The following is a 21,108-nucleotide window of genomic DNA, read 5'->3' as shown; positions in this document are numbered from 1 at the left end:
TGAACCTTTGGAGAAAACTTTCTGCCCATTTGTTTGGCATTTGACGTAGATTCGCCAAATCAGCCAAAGTGACTTCAGACTCAGTTTTATAAAACTGAGCGTGAAATAACTGTTCCAATTGTTGCTATGTTTGAACAGAGTTCGCTAGCAAGTTGATGAACCAGGAGAAAGCTACTTCTGTTAACGAACTAGGGAAAAGCCTCATTTTATGGTAATCGGTTACATCACCACTTTGCAATGTGAATCGCCCTATGTGTTCTAGAGTAGACACCTTTCCTAAACCGGTAAACAGTGAGAATTCTGGCACTTTGTACCCTCTAGGCCATGGATATGCTTGGTCTATCCAGTCAGGATATGGCTTTGTGTACGTCGACCTAATGACGGGACGCACCCCAAAAGCCATCTGATTCTGTACGATTTCCATAATCTGATTCCTCAACATGACGTTGGGATTATATGGAATTCCTACAGGCTGGTTAACCGATTTGCATGAAGCCTGATGTTTGGTCCTTGATTGGCAACAAAGTTACCATGATTAGGGCCATTACCATTAGCCTGAACATCTATTTCCTCATTAACACATGGGGTATTCTGTCCATTGTTTAGGACATTATCTCTTATGTTTGGATTACCCCCCAAGTTAGGCGTACCACTACCATTGTTCTGATTTGGTACTGCAGTACCCCCTTGGTTTGAAGTAGAGGGACCAGAAAGTGGTTCTACCCCTTGATTCGGATTTAGGACTGAGGGATTATGTCCCACAACTGTCCTAGTTTGAAAGTGATTTGCAAGAGGTATAACCGGTTGACATATTTGGCCTACTAACTTATTCATTGTTTCGTTCAAAGTGTTTAGTTGTTTGGCCATGTTGTCATAGTGTACATTCCCATTTTGGGTAAATCTTTCCATATTATGAATATTTCGAAGATTTACCTGTTCAATAACGTCTTGTGTGAGTTTTCCAAGTAACGCACGCATGGTTCGAGGACTCAACTCCGTCATTGGTTCATAACGACTGTTGCTGCTCTGATTCTGTCCATCTGTTCGTGAAGAGGCATGCTGCTCCTCATCTTGCTCGATCACAGACTGGACTCCTCCCTGACTTGCTGCTTCCTTATCGGATCTCTGAGACATATTGTTTCACCTTTTGTATTTTCAACACCAAACACCACTGTCCCATTGAACGTGCCAAATTGTTTCGCGCGGGTTAGTCGCTAACAATTAAAAGGAATCAGATGATTGTGTAAGGGACAAACCTCTTGAGACAAAGTCCCAAAAATGGGTGTTCTTTTATTGGCGATGACTTTACAATTGGAAATTAAAAACAAAATGCCTCCAAGGGGCGCAAGCACACGAGTTACTGAAAAAAGTGTTTAACTCTAAGTTAAGGAAATTAAAATTACATGTTCTCTGTTCGAGAGTTTTTGATTCGGTCCTTTGCACTATGTCTTTTCTCCCTTTTATACTCCATGGATGATCTTTTTTGTGATCAACCGCCTAAAAACTGCGTGATCGTTCTGCAACTGTCCACTTTCCTCGTAATGGCCAGCTTGTCATGAAAACTGTCTTTTTTAACTGCTGCCATTACTCTTCGTCGTTCAACTGTTTTCGATTGAATTCGTTGAATCGTGGAACGTGATAGAGTTGCTTTAATAACTGCACTTCTTGATAACCACAACGCTTTATGTTTGTTAAGACTTTGCGCGACTTGAAGGTTTGGGCGAGAATAGAGTAACAGCTCTGGGCAACTGCATGGCACTCCATTCGCTCAGATTCTGGGCGACTTGCAAACTTGGGCGATGACGTTACCGTGTTCTTGGGCCTTCATCTTGAATTGTTTGATTGGGCTTCATTTTTTGGGCTATCTGATTTGGGGATCCTCCAATTGGGCTTCATTCCTTGGGCCGTTCGATTTGGGCTGAATTTTTATGTGTCAACAATTGGTTTTTTGTTACTTTATTAAGGCCTTGTTCGGTGTGGATTAAAATTAGTTTTAGTAGATTTTGATAAAAGTTGATAAAATATGTAAAAAAAAAAAATTGTGAATTCCGTAAAATGTGTAGTTAAAACTAATTATTGATTTTGACTTAGATTAAAATTAAAATTAAAATTTGTATCAAACAGGGGCTAAATAATTAATCTACTTAACTAGATTAATTATGAGAAACGAATAAGTATATTTTCTTGTTTTATGAAACGAATACAATGGATTTCACCGATTTTAATCTGCTTAACTAGATTCTGACTAAAAGTAACATAAAAGCAAAATGAAGACTAAACGGAGAAATCATAAAACACAATGAAAATAAGAATATTTTAATAATGGTGAAATTATTATTTTTCGCTACACACGGATTGAATATATATTATTGTTATGAATCCTAACGAAAGTTGAACTTGTGAATTATAGTTACATCGGTTCAAACTATTCATGGTAGATTAAAAGTGGATTTTCGATTGATTATTTTCCGTTGGTGAAGATTTATTGCAATAGATATCGTGTCTTTTGAAATGGAAAATTCATGCTTGAAGTCATTTTTTTGTAGTGATAATTTTACACATAAGTTTAAAATTATTTCTTAACTCTCAACCATACATTTTCAATACAAGAGTTGAGCTTGGCCCATGAGCTCGTGAGCTCACGAACCGAGTCCATGAGTTGAAGATTTTTTTTGAATTTTTTGTTCATATTTTTTTGACTAGCCCATGAGCTCAGCTCGAGATTTTTTTTTTTTTGATATTTTTTTATGAGTCGGTTCGTGGGCTCGTGAATATTAGGCTCGTGGGCAAGGATCCACTACCCGTTCGCCCGTGGGGAAGCCAAGCGGGTCCAGCTCGTCTAGTGAGTAGGCCCGCTAAGCTCGGGCTCGGGCTCATCCTATCCACAAGCCGTCTTTTTACGAGTCGAGCAATCAACTCGATGAGCCGCTCGGTTCGATTGCCACATCTACCAAATTTATTGTAAAAAATTTTGATTATCCTTCGAAGACCACCTATACATGTTTGATTTTTAAATAAATGAGTAGGTTGGCGGAGGGGAAGGAAAGGGTGCATTATTGAACGCAAAGTAGAGACTACCAGTTTAGAGGAGACATTCGATTACTGGTAGCTGGCATGCTTCAAGGACTAACTGAAAAAAGTAGGAAATTTATGGCGTCTGCTTACTTTTGGTTTTTGTATGTACTTTTTCTGTTTCTTACGTAGGGAGCGGGTAGCTTTTGTAACTTTTTCTTTGGGAAACTAAATATATTTAGCTGGCAGAATTTTTTAAAAAGTAATTATTTGAAAAATCTGTGACTTAAAAATAGTGAAAAATTATAGATCAAAATTATTTTATTAAAAGAATATTTGATTTAATGATTTCGAAGAAAAATTAGTTTAGAAAATAAGGCCCAAACAGAGGCATAATAATGGATTGGAAAGGTGAAAAAATAATACTACTGCATGAAACTCTTTGAAAAATAATTCATGAAAAATTTACCTATCCAACTAACCCTCGATATATGAATATATTTTCTTTTTTCCCGAAAGACATAAGAGATGAATTGATAGGTGCCCCCCACCCACCCCACCCCACTAGCTTGGAACTTTTTTAGTATCCTTATCATCTATAGATTCTAACATTATCTTAATACAAAAAAGGTTGAACCCCAACTTTAAGGGCTCCTACCGACCCTGCCCTGGGTCATTGTGGAGGAAGTAAATTGCAGGATGTGCCTCCTAGGAGCTAGGGTGGAGAGCACATGAATAGGCCAAAGCTGTTAACCCATATGGTAACTCCCGCTTGCAACAAAGTCAATTCCACCTTGCGGGGAATCGAACTCTGCACACTGCTGCGCTGAGCCCTATCCGCCCTCCCCTTTGCCACTGGGAGATATGCTCTGGGGGCACATTATCTTAATACTGATATATAAAACGAATGAATACATCAAAATGAAAGCAAAGTAGATTAATCAATAGAACCTATATATTCGCATGTTATAAAAATAGTAGAAATAAAATCTGAAATTGTCCACAAGAAGCAATGCTATAAGGTTTTGATGTGATCTGCAATACAGTTTCCCTCACGATAAAAATTATTAGTAGCAATTTCCATCTAAAAAGTTCGACTAAGACATCTATCCCATATTGTACGTTTCCACCAAGAGAGCTTTCATGATCGAGACCATAAAGTAACCACCAGGTCACCCAGTCACTCCAACCAAAACTTTTTCCCTTCATGCCCCCATGCACCTTACCAAGATGGTCAAAACTTTCATATGTGAGTTGCATTACTTTGGTCGGCGCGTGACATGAGATGTTCTCATTTGTGTTACCAAACATATGCAATTAAGAGAGTCCTTCCAACTTAATTGAGCTGATGAGCTATGCTTATGTTCGAATCCCATTTTACGTAGAAAATGAATTTTATAATAGTGAATTTTTAGAAAATGTGTTGTTAAAAAGTAAAGAAAAGTTTTAAATATTCGTACAAAATATTTTATTGAAAGAACGTGTGATTCAAAATGAATTTGGAAAAAAATAAATATTAAGATAATGGGATTGAAACGAGGGCTAAATGACATGCCAACAAGCATGATGCACCTGTGTTGTCATTGTCACTAGTAATTTATTTTTAGCTTCTATGGATAAAACATTATTTATGGTAAGTAATTACTTTAAGCTTAGCCAAGCGTGAAGTTAGTGCCATTTATGAGCCTCGTTCCTATCTATCTATATAACGATTTTGGGAAAAATGAAGAAGATAAAGTAGAGAAGCCATTAACACTAAATATAACTATATGCTTCCAACTCATAAGAAAATCATATAATCTCATCTCGAGCAATTTAATTTCATTCAAATTTGCAAGTTTATTAGGCTCTCCACAATTCTTGGTAGAAGGGTAACTTCTTTTTTTGAAATCTTATTTTTGTTGACAAGTTGTGTTTAATAATTAGGGTACAAAATAATTAGGGTACTATTTCTTTGTTTTTGTTTCTAAAAGAAAATGTTTTAGTGGATTGACGAAAAGTATTTATTCGACCAACTATCTATTTATAAATAACAATCAAGGAAAGGGAACCGTTCCCCCCTCTCATATATTTGATACACTTATTCGACAAATATAATCATGATCTTTAATAGACAAATAGACATAATCTCTGTAAAATAAATCACACAAACTCATGACTTCACATCTAATTCCATACTATTATTTCTGCAACCAATATTTTGAATTTAAAAGAAAATCTTTGATCAAGCAAGAATATCCTCAAGATCCTTTGGTTCAGTTCCCAGCTGCTTGTTACTTTTCTCCAGTTCCTGTTCTTGAATTTGTTTGTCCTTAGCCAATTTTTTCAGCCTTGCAAGCTCAAGATCTTTACTCATTTTCCTCTTATACATTTCTGCGAACGTGATGGGCTCTTCCATCACAGATTTTTCGCCCTCCCTGATCTTCAGTGGGTACACTATAGCCGGTGGAGCTGGATTCTGGAAAGTTGCTATTGATAATCTGCTGCAGTTTGAGTTCACTACTGCTTGATGATCAGCATTCTTGAACCTCCCATTGCTTAGATACTGTCATATGAGCAAGGAATTTAATCATGTAAATCACAATAGGAATGGACAAGATGAAGCCAACAATTTTTTTTTTTGTTAAAAAGCCTTCTTCTATGCTACAATATCAATGTTACACTTACCAACTCCGTGTTTCCAATTTTTTGAATGATGAGATTAGGGAAAATGCATATTTAGCCCCTGATTGACAACCATTATTTGAATTATTATTATTATTTTATTTCATTTTTTTACATACTTATTTTCAACTACACATTTACATAATAATGAATAATGATATATGCCCCCAGGACCAGTGACGGATCCAGGATTTTGTGTCAGCACGAGCGACCGTTGACCGCCGACCGTCAGCCCAATAAAATATTACAAGCTCGTTTGATGTATTTCTTTTTTGGCAAAAAATGCATTTTGGAAAACAGTGATTTGATGGAAAATATGTGGTTAAAAATAAGGAAAAGTTTTAAATTTCGTATAATATTATTTTATTAAAAAATATATGGTTGAAAATAAAAGAGAGAAAAATATATTCTGAAATAAATGAGAATCATACAAGGCCTAAAATTTAAACATAACAATTATTTTGTTAAAATTCAACATATATAATTTTGTTAAAATAATAAACTATATTCATCAAATGACATTGTTGCCAAGTTTTATATAATTCAAAAGAAGAGCACGGGTTCAAATTTGTATTTTTGCATTAAACCAAGGTAAGATCTAATATATATAAATTTGTTAAACCCATTATCACATATCAAGAGCTGGCATAATGGTCAGACCATTAACAATTTTAGCAATAGCTCCAAGTTTGAATCCCCTCCTCCTCATTCCATTAAGTTTTGGTAAAAATTGTAAAACTAAAAAAATTGAACAACAAAAATTGATTGATGAAGGATCGAACCTGTGACCTGGAAGATGTAAAAACCGGAACTGACCACCTTGGCCAGAAGGATTAATTGAACGGGAAATGATTATCAGAAATATAAACTAAAAAATTATCTATTCTCAACCAAAAAAAATGACTGCCGGCGGATCCAGCACGCGCGGCCGCGGGTGCTCGCCAGGTGCTGGATCCGCCAGTGCCCAGGACATATCTCCCAGTGGCAAAGGGGAGGGCGGATAGGGCTCAGCGCGGCAGTGTGCAGAGTTCGATTCCCCGCAAGGTGGAATTGATTTTATTGCAAGCGGGAGTTACCATATAGCCTTGGCCTATCCATGTGCTCTCCATCCTGGCTTCTGGGAGGCACATCCTGCGATTTACCTCCTCCACGATGGCCCAGGGAAGAGTCCGTGGGGGCCCTTAAGGTTGGGGTTCAACATTTTTTTTTTTGAATAATGATATATAGCACACTGATGCTAGAGCACCAATGTAAGTGTTAAAATGTGATAGATCCAGATAATTGAACATATAGCCCCCATTTGGCCCCTATTTTGTAGAATTGAAAATTGGTGGAATAATATTTTTTTGAAAAATAAGTGATTGAAAAAGAAGGAAAAATTTTCGATTTACATATAATATTATTTTATGGAAGATTATGTGATTAAAAATAAGAGAGAAAAATGTAATGTAATGTAATAGAAATTAATAGGGCCCAAACAGGGGCATAATTTAATGACACTAGCGATGCCACCTAGACCGCTTATTAAACACCAATACATCACTCCACAATCAAATATTTTGTACGTAAATCCAAAATATTTTCCATATTTTTTAACCACACATTCCCCTGAAAAATATTACTCAAAATTTTGTTTTCACTAAAAAGTGGTTGTCAATCAGGAGCTTGATATAGTTTTAGAAGCTCAATACTTACATGACCATGGTCCCCAAGATTGACCACAAAGGCTCCCTCCACGGGCTGAACGGTGATCCATGTCTTGCCACCATCCTTGGTGGCCTGCAGCCCACCAACCTGGTCCTGTAGCAATAGAGTAATAGTCCCGGGATCTGTGTGCCGCTTTAACCCAAGTGTGATGTCGGGCTGTGGGCATTTTGGATAGAAATTCACAACCACTTTCTGGTCCATGTCAACACAAGCTTTGGTGAGAGCATCCTTTTCCAGCCCCATTGCCTCAGACAAAACTTCAAGCAGTTTGCACCCTAAATTCATCAACTTGTCGCTATACTCCGCCGTCACAGGCCTCCATTTTTCGGGTTTATCAGGCCACCTTGAATAGTCTCGGGCCCTGGTCGGGTATGAAAAATATGTTACAATTTCCCTCCAGTCCTTGATTGCTTCTCCCTACAAGAAAACAATTGACAAACTCTGGATTCATTGATAATTCATGTGAAAAGTGACTTGATGATTTAAAAGGAGTAACTTTTAAGTAAACTATTAATACTAACTTGTACGTTTGAAAATTCAATTTTTTCCAAGGTTAACCAAACTTGCACATATATGATAGCAACATGAAATTCGTTGGTATCGGAACAAACTTTTTGTGTACTAGTAATGTTTTCTATCTAGAGCGTCTGGACTACAGTAGATTTGACAGTATTCTAAATAGCGTGTCTAGTTCAAGCGTTGGCAAATCGCTTTACCTTGGAAGTAAGTGCAAATTAAGCGGTTAGACTACTTAATCTACTTCTAGAAGCACTTTATTATTATTATTATTATTATTATTATTCCTCCTTTTTCAAAAATCTTTTATTTGACTTTAGTTTATTACTATGTTTTATTTTTTTTAAAGGCTTTTATTTGACTTTAATTCCAAAATTTTAAATGAATTTATCTATATAAAAATGATAAATGACTTTGTTCGATAAATGTTTAGATAAGATTTAAGCTGGATTGTCTATGATATTATGTAATTATGATTTTAAAACTTAACGTTTTGTTGAAATCTTCGAAAATACGTATGAAGTTCATATATATTAATTTATTATGACCTATTTAGTTGACAGTTGAAATTATGAAAATAGTCTAATTTTTGTATTTTAAAAACTTGAAAATTGTATAACTAGCTAATTGTAGGAATTATTAAGTAAATATAATATTTTATAATTTATATGTTTGATAGGTACTATTTTAGTTATTTAACAATTTTTAGAATGATTAAATATTTAAAATAATAATAATAATAATAATAATAATAATAATAATAATAATAATAATAAGTAGGGCTTGTAAAGTTTGAAATTTGGCATTCAGTCTAATCATACTTTACGCTATTTTGAATTCTAGGAATAAGTGAAATGAATTGACGTGTCAACTTTTATTGACACCAAAATAGCTGATAATTGCTGGTCTCGATGGATAGCAATATTCAATGTTTACATGCAAGAATTTCACCGGGAGACTCTAATTACAGAGTCCGAGGCGTACCTGAAGGTGACTAGAGACAATGAAACCGCCTTTCTTCCCACCGGACATGTCGAACCGGAGCTTCTCTTTCTCCGGCAAATCAAAAAACTCGCGAGCCAAACAAGTCATATCAGAAATAAGATTAGTATCAACACCATGATCAACCACCTGGAAAATACCCCAATCCTCACATGCTTCAACAATTTTTTTGCATATCTCCGATCTCTTGCCGCCTTCATCATCAATTCCGGCGAGCGATATCACCGGAATTTCATTGCTGAACTGATTATATGCCACCTTTGGGCGTTCATCTTCATCTCGTATGAATTGTGATTGTAGGGTTTTCTCTTGTGCGAGTGAGGTCAATGTTGCCGGGGCCATTGTTTTGTTTGCATGTGAAATTGAGAAGAATGAAAGCTGATTTATAAATCGTGCGATAATAGTGGTTGGTTATAAGATCATTCGACAACCTTGGCACCTAACTCTCTTTGCGCTTAACAGTCAACTTGGGAGTGTACAATTACTTTCGTTTTCACTATTTCAACTAAAAATTTTGCCGTTGTTGATCGGGCCACGTTTTCGCGTGTACGAGAGGAATGAAAGCTGGTTTATAGGATCACGCGACAATGTAGGGTAGGTATATAGTCATTAGTCATTCGGCAACCATGCCACCTAACTCTCTTTGCATTTAACAGTCAAAGTTAAAAGTGTACAATTATTTTCTAGAAAATTATTCGTCATTATGCACTTTAAAGTTTTCTAAATTTTAACTACTTCAGTTAAAAACTTTGTAGTTATTGATAGATCACACTTGCATCCTATTTTCAACATGCACAACTAAATTTAGCTCCCGTCCCCTTTCAAATTTTTTTTTTCCTTTCAACTCATTTTCAATCACGCATTCTCTTAATAAATTACGCAACTAAAATGCATCTTCTCACTGACGGATAATTCCCAACTTACTATATCTATTGATAATTAAAAACTGAATATTTCAGGATAAAAGTAATCGACTTTCAACTATGATAATCAGAAACGAAATATTCTTTGATAGAAGTGATAACTCTTAACTAAAGATTATTTCCTACCTAATATAGTCATTTAACGTTTGTCTCTTTGTCCATAGGAAATATAAATCAATTTTTTGAAAAAATACATTTCAAACTTTCACCTGCGAAAAATTCATATTACCTACGGAAAATTCGTTTTCTAATATTAATTAAGTTTAATAATTAAAAAAAAATCAACAATTCACCTATCGAAAATTCGTAGTTGAATGGAACCAATTTTTTTCAAACAAAATTTTCTACATTTTCACAAACGGATATTCCGTAGGTATAGAGTAATTCATATTACCTATGAAAAATTCGATGATGATATTAATTAATTTTAATAATTAAAAATTACAACCATTCACAGTTGAAGGTTAATCAATTTTTTCAAAAAATGTTGCAACATCTTCACCCATGGATATTCTGTAGGTGAAAAGTAATTTATAGTACCTACGGAAAAATTTGTTGATGATATTAATACTTTAATAATTTTTTTTTGTTTTCACCCACCGAAAATTCGTAGTTGAAGGGTAATCAATTTTTACAAAAAATATTTCAACCTCTTTACCAACAGGTATTTCTTAGGTAAAGAGTAATTCATATTACTTATGAAAATTTCATTGCTAATATTAATCAACTTTAATAACAATCTTTTTTAAAAAAAAAAGAAAAAACCATCTACTGAAAATTCGTAGTTGAATGTTAATAATTACTTTTTAAAAAAAAAATTCAACATTTTTACCAACAATTATTTAGGTAAATATTCTATAGTAAAGATTAATTCATATTACCTACGAAAAATTCGTAGCTAATATTAATCAACGAATTTTTACTAACGGAAATTCCGAAGATAATGATAAGGTTCTTATCAACAAAGATTTCATTGGTAGAAGTAGATTGCTACCAATGGAAATTTCGATTGTAAAAGTTTACCTTTTACCTATGAAAATTTTATTTATAAAAATTTTACATTTTACCTACGATCGAACACTTGATAACTATCACTGACCCTCAAATAGCAATGGATTTGCGATCGATTATTTTCATTGGTGAAGATTTAAAACAATGGATATTACATCTTTTGAAATGAAAAATTCGTGCCCGAAGTTATTTTTTTGTAGCGATAATTTTACACAAAAGTTTAAAATTATTTCGTAACTTCTAACCATACATTTTTACTACAAAATACTAATATATGCAAATTCAGAATGTTATGATGTTTTTAAGTCAGAGTGTCTATACTTCATCATGCAAATGAATGACAGACAGTACCATCTTTTACAAACAACAAAACCCAATGGTACACATGCGTAGGAGGATTCACCCTCCCCACTAAATATTCCAATAAAAATATACAAAAAGAGTTGCTATAAAAGTCAACAAATAAAATAAAATAAAATAATAATAATAATAATTTACCCAATTTATTATAAAAAATTTGATTATCCTTCGAAGACCACCTATTGGCTATTCATGTTTGATTTTTCAATAAATGAGTAAGTTGGCGGAGGGGGGAAGAAACAGTGGAGACATTGCCATTACTGGTCGCTGGAACGCTTGTATGACTAACTGAGAAAAGTGAGGAATTTTTTGTCATCTACTTACTTTTCGTTATCGTTAGTTCTTTTTCTGTTTCTTAAAGGTTGAACCCCAATTTTGAGGATCCACATCATCCCGTCCTTGAAGTACCACGAGAGAGATAAATCATGAAATGTACCCCAACAAATTAGGGAACAAGAACTTGTCCGTTCATTGATGCCTAGAGATGTCAATTGGGCCGAGCCGGCTTGCGGCTCACCGGATCGCCTCGTGGAAAAGAGGCTCGTGGGCTCGTTTTGCTCGAGCCACGAGTTAAAAATAATGAGCCACGAGCTGAGCGGCTCATGGCTCGTTGAGCCTGTGACCAAAACGGTCACAAAAGTGACTAGAACGGTCACTGAATTCAATGACCGTTTGGTCACTGAACTTTTATTTACTTATTATTCCCCCCTCCTTTTTTTTTACTATAAATACCCCCTTCTTCCAAAAGATTTTTTTTCATATCAATTGCTCTTCCAAGATTACAACCCTCTCAACTCTCTTTTATTATATCAAGTATCGAGTTTTTACTCTCTTGTGCTGCAAAATATGCAATATCAATTCAATTTTTACAGTTTATTAATTACAATTTCAATTCATCCAATTCTCAATTCTCACAATCTCACTACATTTATATTCATCTAGTCAAGATTTGATAATGCTAGTCTTAATAAAGTAGTCGTCGATAAATTGTGTAGGACACTTCAACCTGATTTTGGTGGGTATTTGTTTCATATTCATTGTGTGTGTCATATCTTGAATTTAATTGTGTAAAATGGTTTAAAACATATAAAGGATGAATTTCAAAAGATTAGGAATGCATTAGTATATATTACGATCTCTCCTAGTAGAAAACAAGCATTTGAAGATTTTTGTGCCGAACTAGGAGTGATGACTGCTAAAACATTTGTTAGCGACATAGGTCATAAATGGAACTCTATATACTTACTATTAAAATCATGTGAAGGTTTCGAAAATTGAATAACTGACTTTTATAATAATAGATATGTTAGAAGTAATGATGATGATATGTTAAATGAATCCGATTGGATTTTAGTTTTGAAAGTTAAACGATTTTTGACATCTTTTTATGAGACCACAAAGATTTTATCCGACGTTTATTATCCTACAAGCTGTATGTTGCTTGAACGCCTTTATATAATTGCAAGAACATTCCATAAATATAAAAATAATCCTACTTTTAGTGAAATTTTAATTGCTATGGAATTAAAGTTTAGAAAATATTAGGAAGAACTGCCTATGTTATTTCCTTTAGCATGCACAATGGACCCCCGATATAATATTTCGGGAACTAAATACGTAATTGATCAAATCAATAAAGTTTTAATACTTGATACACCTATCACCTATAAGAATTTAGAGCAAACATTATGTGGAATGTATGATTTGTATGCGGAAAGAATGGGTACAAATGTTAGTCGGGTATCCTCTGCTGCACCTACTCCTTCTGCTGAAATTGAAGAAGATGCTGCGGAAATAATGAATTTATTTCAGGGCATTAATACATTTAGATATGATGCAACTGCAATGTGTTCATCTAGTGCCGTGTCGTTTACATCTGCATCTCATCAAACATCGGTCGAAACTCAAAATGCGATGCCTGTCGAATTAATTGATTATTTCAATCATGATATGCCAACAGATAGAACAATTAAAAAAAACTTCAGAAGAAGTAATTGAATTCTGGTGAAAGTATGAAAGACGTTGGCCAATTGTTTCTATAATTGCGAAAGATCTATTGACACCTCCAATTAGCACTGTTGCTTGGAGTCTGCTTTTAGTGCAGGTAAAAGGGTTTTGACTGATGTCAGGAACCGACTGAAAGAAGATGTTATGGAAGCGTTAATGTGTGTGAAGGATTAGTAGGACGCTCATTTTCGACTGCAAGATAAATACGTTGAAATTGAATGTCGTCAGGTAAGTGATATTTGATTTAATTATATTAATCAAAATTTTTTTAATCGTTAAATTTAATTTTCTTTAAAAAATTGTATACGTTACAATAAGTTGTTCGTGTACAATTTTTAACTCCGTCTACTTTATATTGATGTAGCCGGTCCCAAACCCGGATAAAGGGGGAGAGTTTACATTTTATTAACTTTAAAAAGAAATCAAAAAAATATATTTTTTGTAAATGTATTTCAAAAAATAATTCGTTTTCATTATATAAATATTTTATACTTTATAAAAAGTATTACAAATTACAATATGATATAAATAAATAAAAATAAAAACTTGTTTTCGTTAAATTATTTGTATTTTTTAACACTTTTTATTTTTAAAACTCTATTCTTTATTAACTTTAAAAAGAAATCAAAAAAATATATTTTTTGTAAATGTATTTCAAAAAATAATTCGTTTTCATTATATAAATATTTAATACTATATAAAAATTATTACAAATTACAATATGATATAAATAAAAAAAATAAAAACTTGTTTTCGTTAAATTATTTGTATTTTTTAACACTTTTCATTTTTAAAATTCTATTCTTTATTTTAAAAAAAAAATAGGCGAGCCCACGAGCCAAAGCTCGGCTCGGCCCACGAGCTCGTGGGCCGAGCCTAGCTCGCCCAATTTCAACGAGCCGAGCCAACGAGCCACGAGCACGAGCCCAGCTCGTGGCATTAAGGTTGCCAACCCTATTGATGTCCATAAAAAGCTTAATTCTATATCTCAAGAATCGAACTCTCACACTACAGCTGTCAACAAGATTGAAACTACCTCACTCATTTTCTTTGCACCACTGAGTTATGTCATGAGTGTTCTTTTTCTGTTTCTTACTTTGGGGGCAGGTAGCTTTTGTAATTTTTTGTAATATTTAGTTGGCAGAATTTTTTTAAAAAGTAATTTTATAAAAAGTAATTATTTGAAAAATGTGTAATTAAAAATTAGGAAAAAAATTCTAGATCAAAATTATTTTATTAAAAGAATATTTTATTTAAATGAATTTGAAGAAAAATTAGTTTAGAAAATAAGGGTCAAATAGGGGCATAATAATGGATCGGAGTGGTGAAAAAATATTTCTACTTCATGAAAGTATTTGAAAAATAATTCTTGAAAAATTTACCTATCCAACTAACCCTATATATGAATATAATTTTTTTTTCCCGAAAGTCATTAGAGATGAATTAATATTTAATAGGTGCACCATTCCAATTAGCTTGGAACTTTTTTTGTATCCTTATCATCTACAAATTCTAACATTATCTTAATAGTGATATATAAACGAAAGAATACATCAAAATGAAAGCAAAGTAGATTGATCAATAGAACCTATATATTCGCATGTTATAAAAATAGTAGAAATAAAATCTGAAATTGTCCACCAAGAAGCAATGCTATAAGTTCTTGATGCTAACGGATCTGCAATACGGTTTCCCTCACGATAAAAATCATTAATAGCAATGTCCATCTAAAAAGTTCGATTAAGACATCTACCCCATATTGTACGAGAGCTTTCATGATCGAGACCGTAAATAACCACCAGGTCACCCAGTCACTCCAACCAAAACTTTTTCCATTCATGCCCCCATGCATCTTACCAAGATGGTCAAAACTTTCGCCCCCAGGGCACATCTCTAAGTGGTAAAAGGGGAGGGTGGAGAAATTCAGCTTTGCTTGAGGCTGCCGCGTCAAGGGTTCGAATCCTGAAATATGGATTTAGCTCTTGGGTAAGTGCAAGTGTACAAGCAGCCTTCCACCCTATACCATTGGAGGCATAACCTGGGATTTACCTCTCTCATGATACTCCAGGGCAAAGGCGGTGGAGGACCCTTAAGATTGGGGTTCAACCTTTTAAGATGGTCAAAACTTTCGCCCCCAGGGCACATCTCTAAGTGGTAAAAGGGGAGGGTGGAGAAATCCAGCTTTGCTTGAGGCTGCCGCGTCAAGGGTTCGAATCCTGAAATATGGATTTAGCTCTTGGGTAAGTGCAAGTGTACAAGCAGCCTTCCACCCTATACCATTGGAGGCATAACCTGGGATTTACCTCTCTTATGATACTCCAGGGCAAAGGCGGTGGAGGACCCTTAAGATTGGGGTTCAACCTTTTAAGATGGTCAAAACTTTCATATGTGAGTTGCATGACTTGGGTCCGTGCGTGACCTGAGATGTTCTCATTTGTGTTACCAAACACATGCAATTAAGAGAGTCCTTTCAACTTAATTGAGCTGATGAGCTAAGCTTATGTTCAAATCCCATTTTATGTAGAAAATGAGTTTTGTAATAGTAAATTTTTAGCGAATGTCTTCTTAAAAAGTTAAAAAAAAAAAATTTATTTTACGTGCAAAATATTTTATTAAAAGAACGTGTGATTGAAAATGAATTTGGCGAAAAATGAATTTTAAGATAATGGGATTGAAACAAGGGCTAAATGACATGCCAACAATCACGATGCACCTGTGTTGTCAGTCACTGGTAATTTATGTTTAGCTTCTATGGATAAAACATTATTTTTGGTAAGTAATTATTTTGAGCTTAGCCAAACGTGAAGCTAGTGCCATTTATGAGCCTAGTTCCTATCTATATATTGACATAATTGAACAATTTTGTTTCTCATTTTTGTAAAATTGAGAATGAAAAATATAGTTGTTATGAGACTCACATAAAAAATAGAAATTCAAATTTGGTGATTTGATGTAATGGATAACAGTCATATTTTTCATTTTAATGAGAAAAGAGTGGGAAACAAATAGGACTCAATACACCTAAGTGATTGTATAGCAAGGTACAATGATTAATGCGTGGGAGAAATACACGCCATTGTTGTTTTGTATTTTCAACCCGAATAAGAATATCTCACCAGTGCAGTACGTTCATATTAATGTAATAGCATAGAGTCATGCTATAAGTACATAAATTTTTGACGGAAAATCTTTATGGACAACACATGGCATGTCATCATTGAAAGATGGGAAAAAAATAAAAAACAATCAATATCACACTGCCACATCAGTGTTAGTACAAATTCACTAATTTTTTTCCAGTACTCAAGCTTTATCCAATTGCATAAGCAATTTGGATCAATTTAATATAGGAGAATTTATAAAAATGTCCAATTTCATACTTGTCAATTGAAAGGTGCCTAATTTTGATAACTCTTGCAAGAATGACCAAATTTGGTATCAAATTGTCTATCCTAATGAAGAATGAAGCATTTTTTTTTTTTTTTCAATTTGTCATGAATTTCTAGAAGAGGAAGTAGCTTACATTAGAAGCTACATTATTGCTAGCTAATACCTAATGCCTACAATCAATACGATGCTCCGTATTGATTGAAGATGGAAACTGTGATTTTGAGGCTCTGGTGAAAAACCTTATGTTCAAGAAATCAGATTTGTGAAAGTTCAGGCAGCTTGTTTGACTAAATGTTACAAAGGAAAAAACTCTCCAAATTCCGGCAATGGCTGTAGTGGGCACCGGCAATTCTTGATCTCCAACTTGTTCCTGGTTTGTCTTACTGTGCACGTATTAATTGCTATGGAGACATTTTTGGTGGTGGCGTGCAATCCCATTTTCTTGTCTACTTACTTTTTGCGAGCTAAATTGACATTTACTTTCCTAGTCTATGAGATAAGATATTTTATTTTTAGTAGCCATAAGAGACCTCTCACAGTTTCATGAAATATATTGCAAGAAATGATTATTTAATGGGCCAATTGTACATTTGGGCCTGAGTAATGGCTCATCTTCATTGGGCCTATAGATTTATTTGCCGTAGGTCATTTCTAGTGGTAAAAGAACAATTGCCATTCGATTTCTTTAATCGGCTGCTATTCAAATTATGGAAAATTGAGGATTTATCTTCCTTGGTCCGCATAACTAAGCTTGTGTAAGTAAAGGGACCAAAAGTGTTCAGCAAATACATAGCTCGGATCTGTCTTATTCAAAAGCTCCTTTTGATCGTCTTATATATTATTCGAGACAAGTTTCATGACCTCATATGTTCGAGGCTAAGTTGGAGGACCTCGCATTGTGGAAGACGAGCCCTAAATTGTGAACGCATTATTGAGACTGCGTTATATTAAGCCCTTGTTCCTTGAATAAAGAAAGAGGTGGTACATTGAAGCCCTCGTTTCTCGAATAAAGGAAGATGTGGTACCTTGAAGTCCATGAGACTATCAAATCCAATTTGTTTCATTCAGAAATTTCAAGTAACGATCGAGTTATGAATTTTTGAAATTAAGGCAGAAACTAAAAAATAGCAACACTAGCCAGTGCAGTTTACTTTAAGTGACATATAATATTCTATCGATATCGGATTGACATGATTCCAAATTTATTTAGTAGCTGACCTATGTGGTTATCCAGCGCCATTAGTTTTGTCAAAAAATTCCAAGTAATGAGTGAATTATGAATTTTTAAAGTCAAGATAGAAACGAAAATTTTTAAAATATAACAATACTTTAATTTGCTAAGACTTCTTTTTTTTTTTTTCTTTCTTTTTGTAAACGATGTTTTATAAATTAATTTCTATAACATATATCTACTTTTGAACATAACTTATTCATGAAGAAGTATTCTTAGAATAGTTCCACATATGACGTCCATAGAAATCCATATAAAAATAAACAAATGTAAACATTTCATGATCGAATTAAAATTATTAAATCACCAGCTTTTTTCATAGCATGTTGCATCATCCTCTACCATCATCCACGCCCTAAAAAAATCCATTCAACTTTTAGAAAGGGAATTAACCTATGAGTTTGAAACTCAATAAATATCATTGGTGCATTTCGTTATCAAATTAGAAATTTCGAGCTATAGATTCATACTGTCGCACGTAGATAGATTTTCGGCAAAATCCAATTTACTATAGCATTATCATAACACGTAGAGCCGGAGAATAATCATTCAAACTGTTGTAGTGCCGAAACACCGTACCCGGAGACACCATTTCATTCAAACATTTGTCAAAAAATCATAATTTGAAAATGAAATAAACACTTGCATCTCTATCTACCTTGACTTTTCTTGGATATAAAAGAACAAAATGTGCAGAAAATCTTTCTTCTTCTCACCCTCATTATTCCCTTAAATTTAACTTGACATGAAATATATTTTTTTGAGAGAAAATAAAAGTAAATTCGAATTTGATGAGGGGTGTAGTAAAAAAGTGATCTTCATTTTCTTGTAATCTTCCTTTTTAATGAAAAACTAAATGGGGGAGTTGTATTATCATTAAATTTGTTAACATTGGTCGTTAACTAAGAATTTGAAGAGTTTCTAAACCATAAAAAGATAATTCATATAAATTTTTTTATAAAAACATCTATATGGTGATTCGAACCTGGGTTGCCTATATGAAATGTCATGTAGAAGACCTTTGAGACAACCCAATTATTCCTTAAATCTTTGTAATCAAATTTACTTAAACTTAATCTCTTAAATTGTTAGGCTTTTAATTAACTTATGATTTGGACTTTTATAATCTTAAATGGGTTAAACTTCCATAACTTGTTTCTTAAATGGGCTAGACTCGTGGTGCTAGATCATCACAAAATAATAGTCTAATTTCATTTTATTTCTCGAACTTCTACAATTGCACTTTATGAAGTCCTTTATGGTATAAGGTATAGATCACAGGTCTACCAGGACGAAGTCGGAGAAAATAAAATTTTGGGTCCAAAATTATTGCGAAGACGGTACAAGCATTTGATAAGATTATAGACAGAATAGAGTCAACTCAAGATGGACAAAAAAGTTATATAGACTAGAAAAAAAAAATCAGTTAAGTTTGAAGTCAGTGAGAAAGTTTTTTCTAAAAATCACACCAATCAAGGGTTCTGAGATTTGGAAAGATGAGAAAATTAAAACCACGATTTATAGGTCCTTTCGAAATTTTAAATTTTTTTTATAAATGTGCATACCGTTTAGCATTGCCACCTAGATTATTGTTAGTGCATAATGTATTCCACGTGTCAATATTTATAAAGTATGTTCATGAATTTAAGCATGTGATAAGCTATGACTCACTAGATGTGCAGAAAGTTTGACTTATGATGAGGTCCATGAAAATTATTGAGAGGAAAGTGCAAGCTTTGAAAAACAAGGAAGTTGCCTTGGTTAAAATTCATGGAGAAATCATGGAGTCTAAGAAGCTACCTAGGAAAAAGAAGAAGTGTAAAAGCCAAGCATCCTGAACTTTTCGACTAGATAAGTTAATTTCGAGGACGAAATTATTTTAAGGAGGAATGAATGTAACATCTCAAAATTTATTTACCTTTTTATGTAGTGCTAAAGTTCATTTAATTTAAATTTCGATCATTAACAAATTAATTGGTCCATGTTTAGCTTTGTCACCACATTAAAGTCCATAAGTTAAAATGATAACATAGTTTGTGTGTTCCTTTTCTTTAAAAAAAATAAGAGAGAGAAGGACTTATTTTCTTAATTGTTATTTTTAAATTATTTTTTGTAAATATTACGTGAGCCAAATAATAAAGCATAGTAGACATTGATAAAAATATAGGAACATGGGTATCATTTTGTAGATCATGTTAAATTACGTGAATTGGCTCAAGAAAAAAATTATTTTGAACACATTATGTCAATTTATTATGGTTGAAATGAAATATAGTTAATCATTTTAATATTATATTAATTCTTAATTTTCTTTGCATTGATTGATTGAAAAATGTGTGGGAATTTTACTTATTGTTAAAATAACTAATCTTATCTTTTGTTTCGTTTTGATTTTGTGAGTGGTTTACATGTGTGTAAGTTAGAAAAACATGTAATGGTTTTTCTCAATCACTTAGAGTGTGTTTGATTGGCATGGAAAATATTACCTAGAAAAGAAAATATTTTCCATCTTTTGTGGAAAATAAAAACCACCTCTACCCAAGGAAAATATTTTCCTTAAAAAAAGGAAAATTAGGCATATTTTCAAAAGGTGGAAAATGTTTTCCATGAAAAAAAATAGCAATCAAACACTCCAAGTAGGAATTTGGGTGGAAAATTGATATTTTTCATGGAAAATAAATGTAATCAAACGCACCCTTAATCATTTTCTTTTGTCCACCCATCAACCATATTTACTTTATATATACTTAAAACACGCAGTTCTTGAATACATACAAAATTATCAAATATATATATCTTGTTTATTCATCAAGTCAAGGCAATTTTTTTTTTTCAAATTTAAATTTAGATAAGATACTTAAGTGCAGTGATTAAGTTTTGTATTCTTAATGATATTTATAAAAACACGTTTTCATAACTTACACACATATACACAACTAACAAAATCAAAACAAAACAAAAGGTTGATTACTTTAACAAGTAAAATTTCCGCACATTTTTCAACCAATCAATGCAAAGAGGATTACGAATTAATATAATATTAAATGATTACATAAATTTCATTTCAACCAAAATAGGAATGAGGCTCATAAATATTGACATGATCGAACATTTCAATACACCTGGGTGAGTGTTAAAGGGCCATTGTTGTTGTTTCCTACTTTTAAACCAAAAATAAGAATATCTTATCAGTGCAGTACGTCCAACATTACCATAAACAATTTGGATCAATTTACCATAATACAATTGGCAACTATAAGGAAAAGATGCACTTTAATCTTTGAA

At 33.3% G+C, this 21,108-nt stretch overlaps 1 protein-coding gene across 1 annotated transcript; it reads right to left on the bottom strand.

Annotated features, from left to right (window-relative positions):
- Window positions 1-5,014: 5,014 nt before the first annotated feature.
- LOC111401282 (flavanone 3-dioxygenase-like) lies at window positions 5,015-9,373 on the bottom strand. Its single transcript, XM_023028959.1, has 3 exons — window positions 8,884-9,373; window positions 7,372-7,800; window positions 5,015-5,557 (listed from the first exon to the last, which is right to left on the bottom strand). The coding sequence occupies exons 1-3, from the start codon at window positions 9,241-9,243 to the stop codon at window positions 5,237-5,239; spliced, it is 1,110 nt and encodes a 369-aa protein (XP_022884727.1). The 5' UTR covers window positions 9,244-9,373; the 3' UTR covers window positions 5,015-5,236.
- Window positions 9,374-21,108: the final 11,735 nt, after the last annotated feature.

This window comes from Olea europaea, chromosome 10, assembly GCF_002742605.1.
Source record: "Olea europaea var. sylvestris chromosome 10, O_europaea_v1, whole genome shotgun sequence".
NCBI classification, from domain to species: domain Eukaryota; kingdom Viridiplantae; phylum Streptophyta; class Magnoliopsida; order Lamiales; family Oleaceae; genus Olea; species Olea europaea.
Note: the sequence above shows the minus strand (reverse complement) of the source record. Positions and strands in the feature narration are given on the sequence as shown.

What these genes read in the sequence shown, in the direction of transcription:
- LOC111401282 (XM_023028959.1), bottom strand. Translation starts at nt 9,243, where the DNA reads ATGGCCCCGGCAACATTGACCTCACTCGCACAAGAGAAAACCCTACAA. An exon ending in TTGTCTCTAGTCACCTTCAG is followed by an intron (nt 7,801 to 8,883) that starts GTACGCCTCGGA and finishes GTTTTCTTGTAG; the next exon opens with GGAGAAGCAATCAAGGACTG. An exon ending in ATCTTGGGGACCATGGTCAT is followed by an intron (nt 5,558 to 7,371) that starts GTAAGTATTGAG and finishes CTCATATGACAG; the next exon opens with TATCTAAGCAATGGGAGGTT.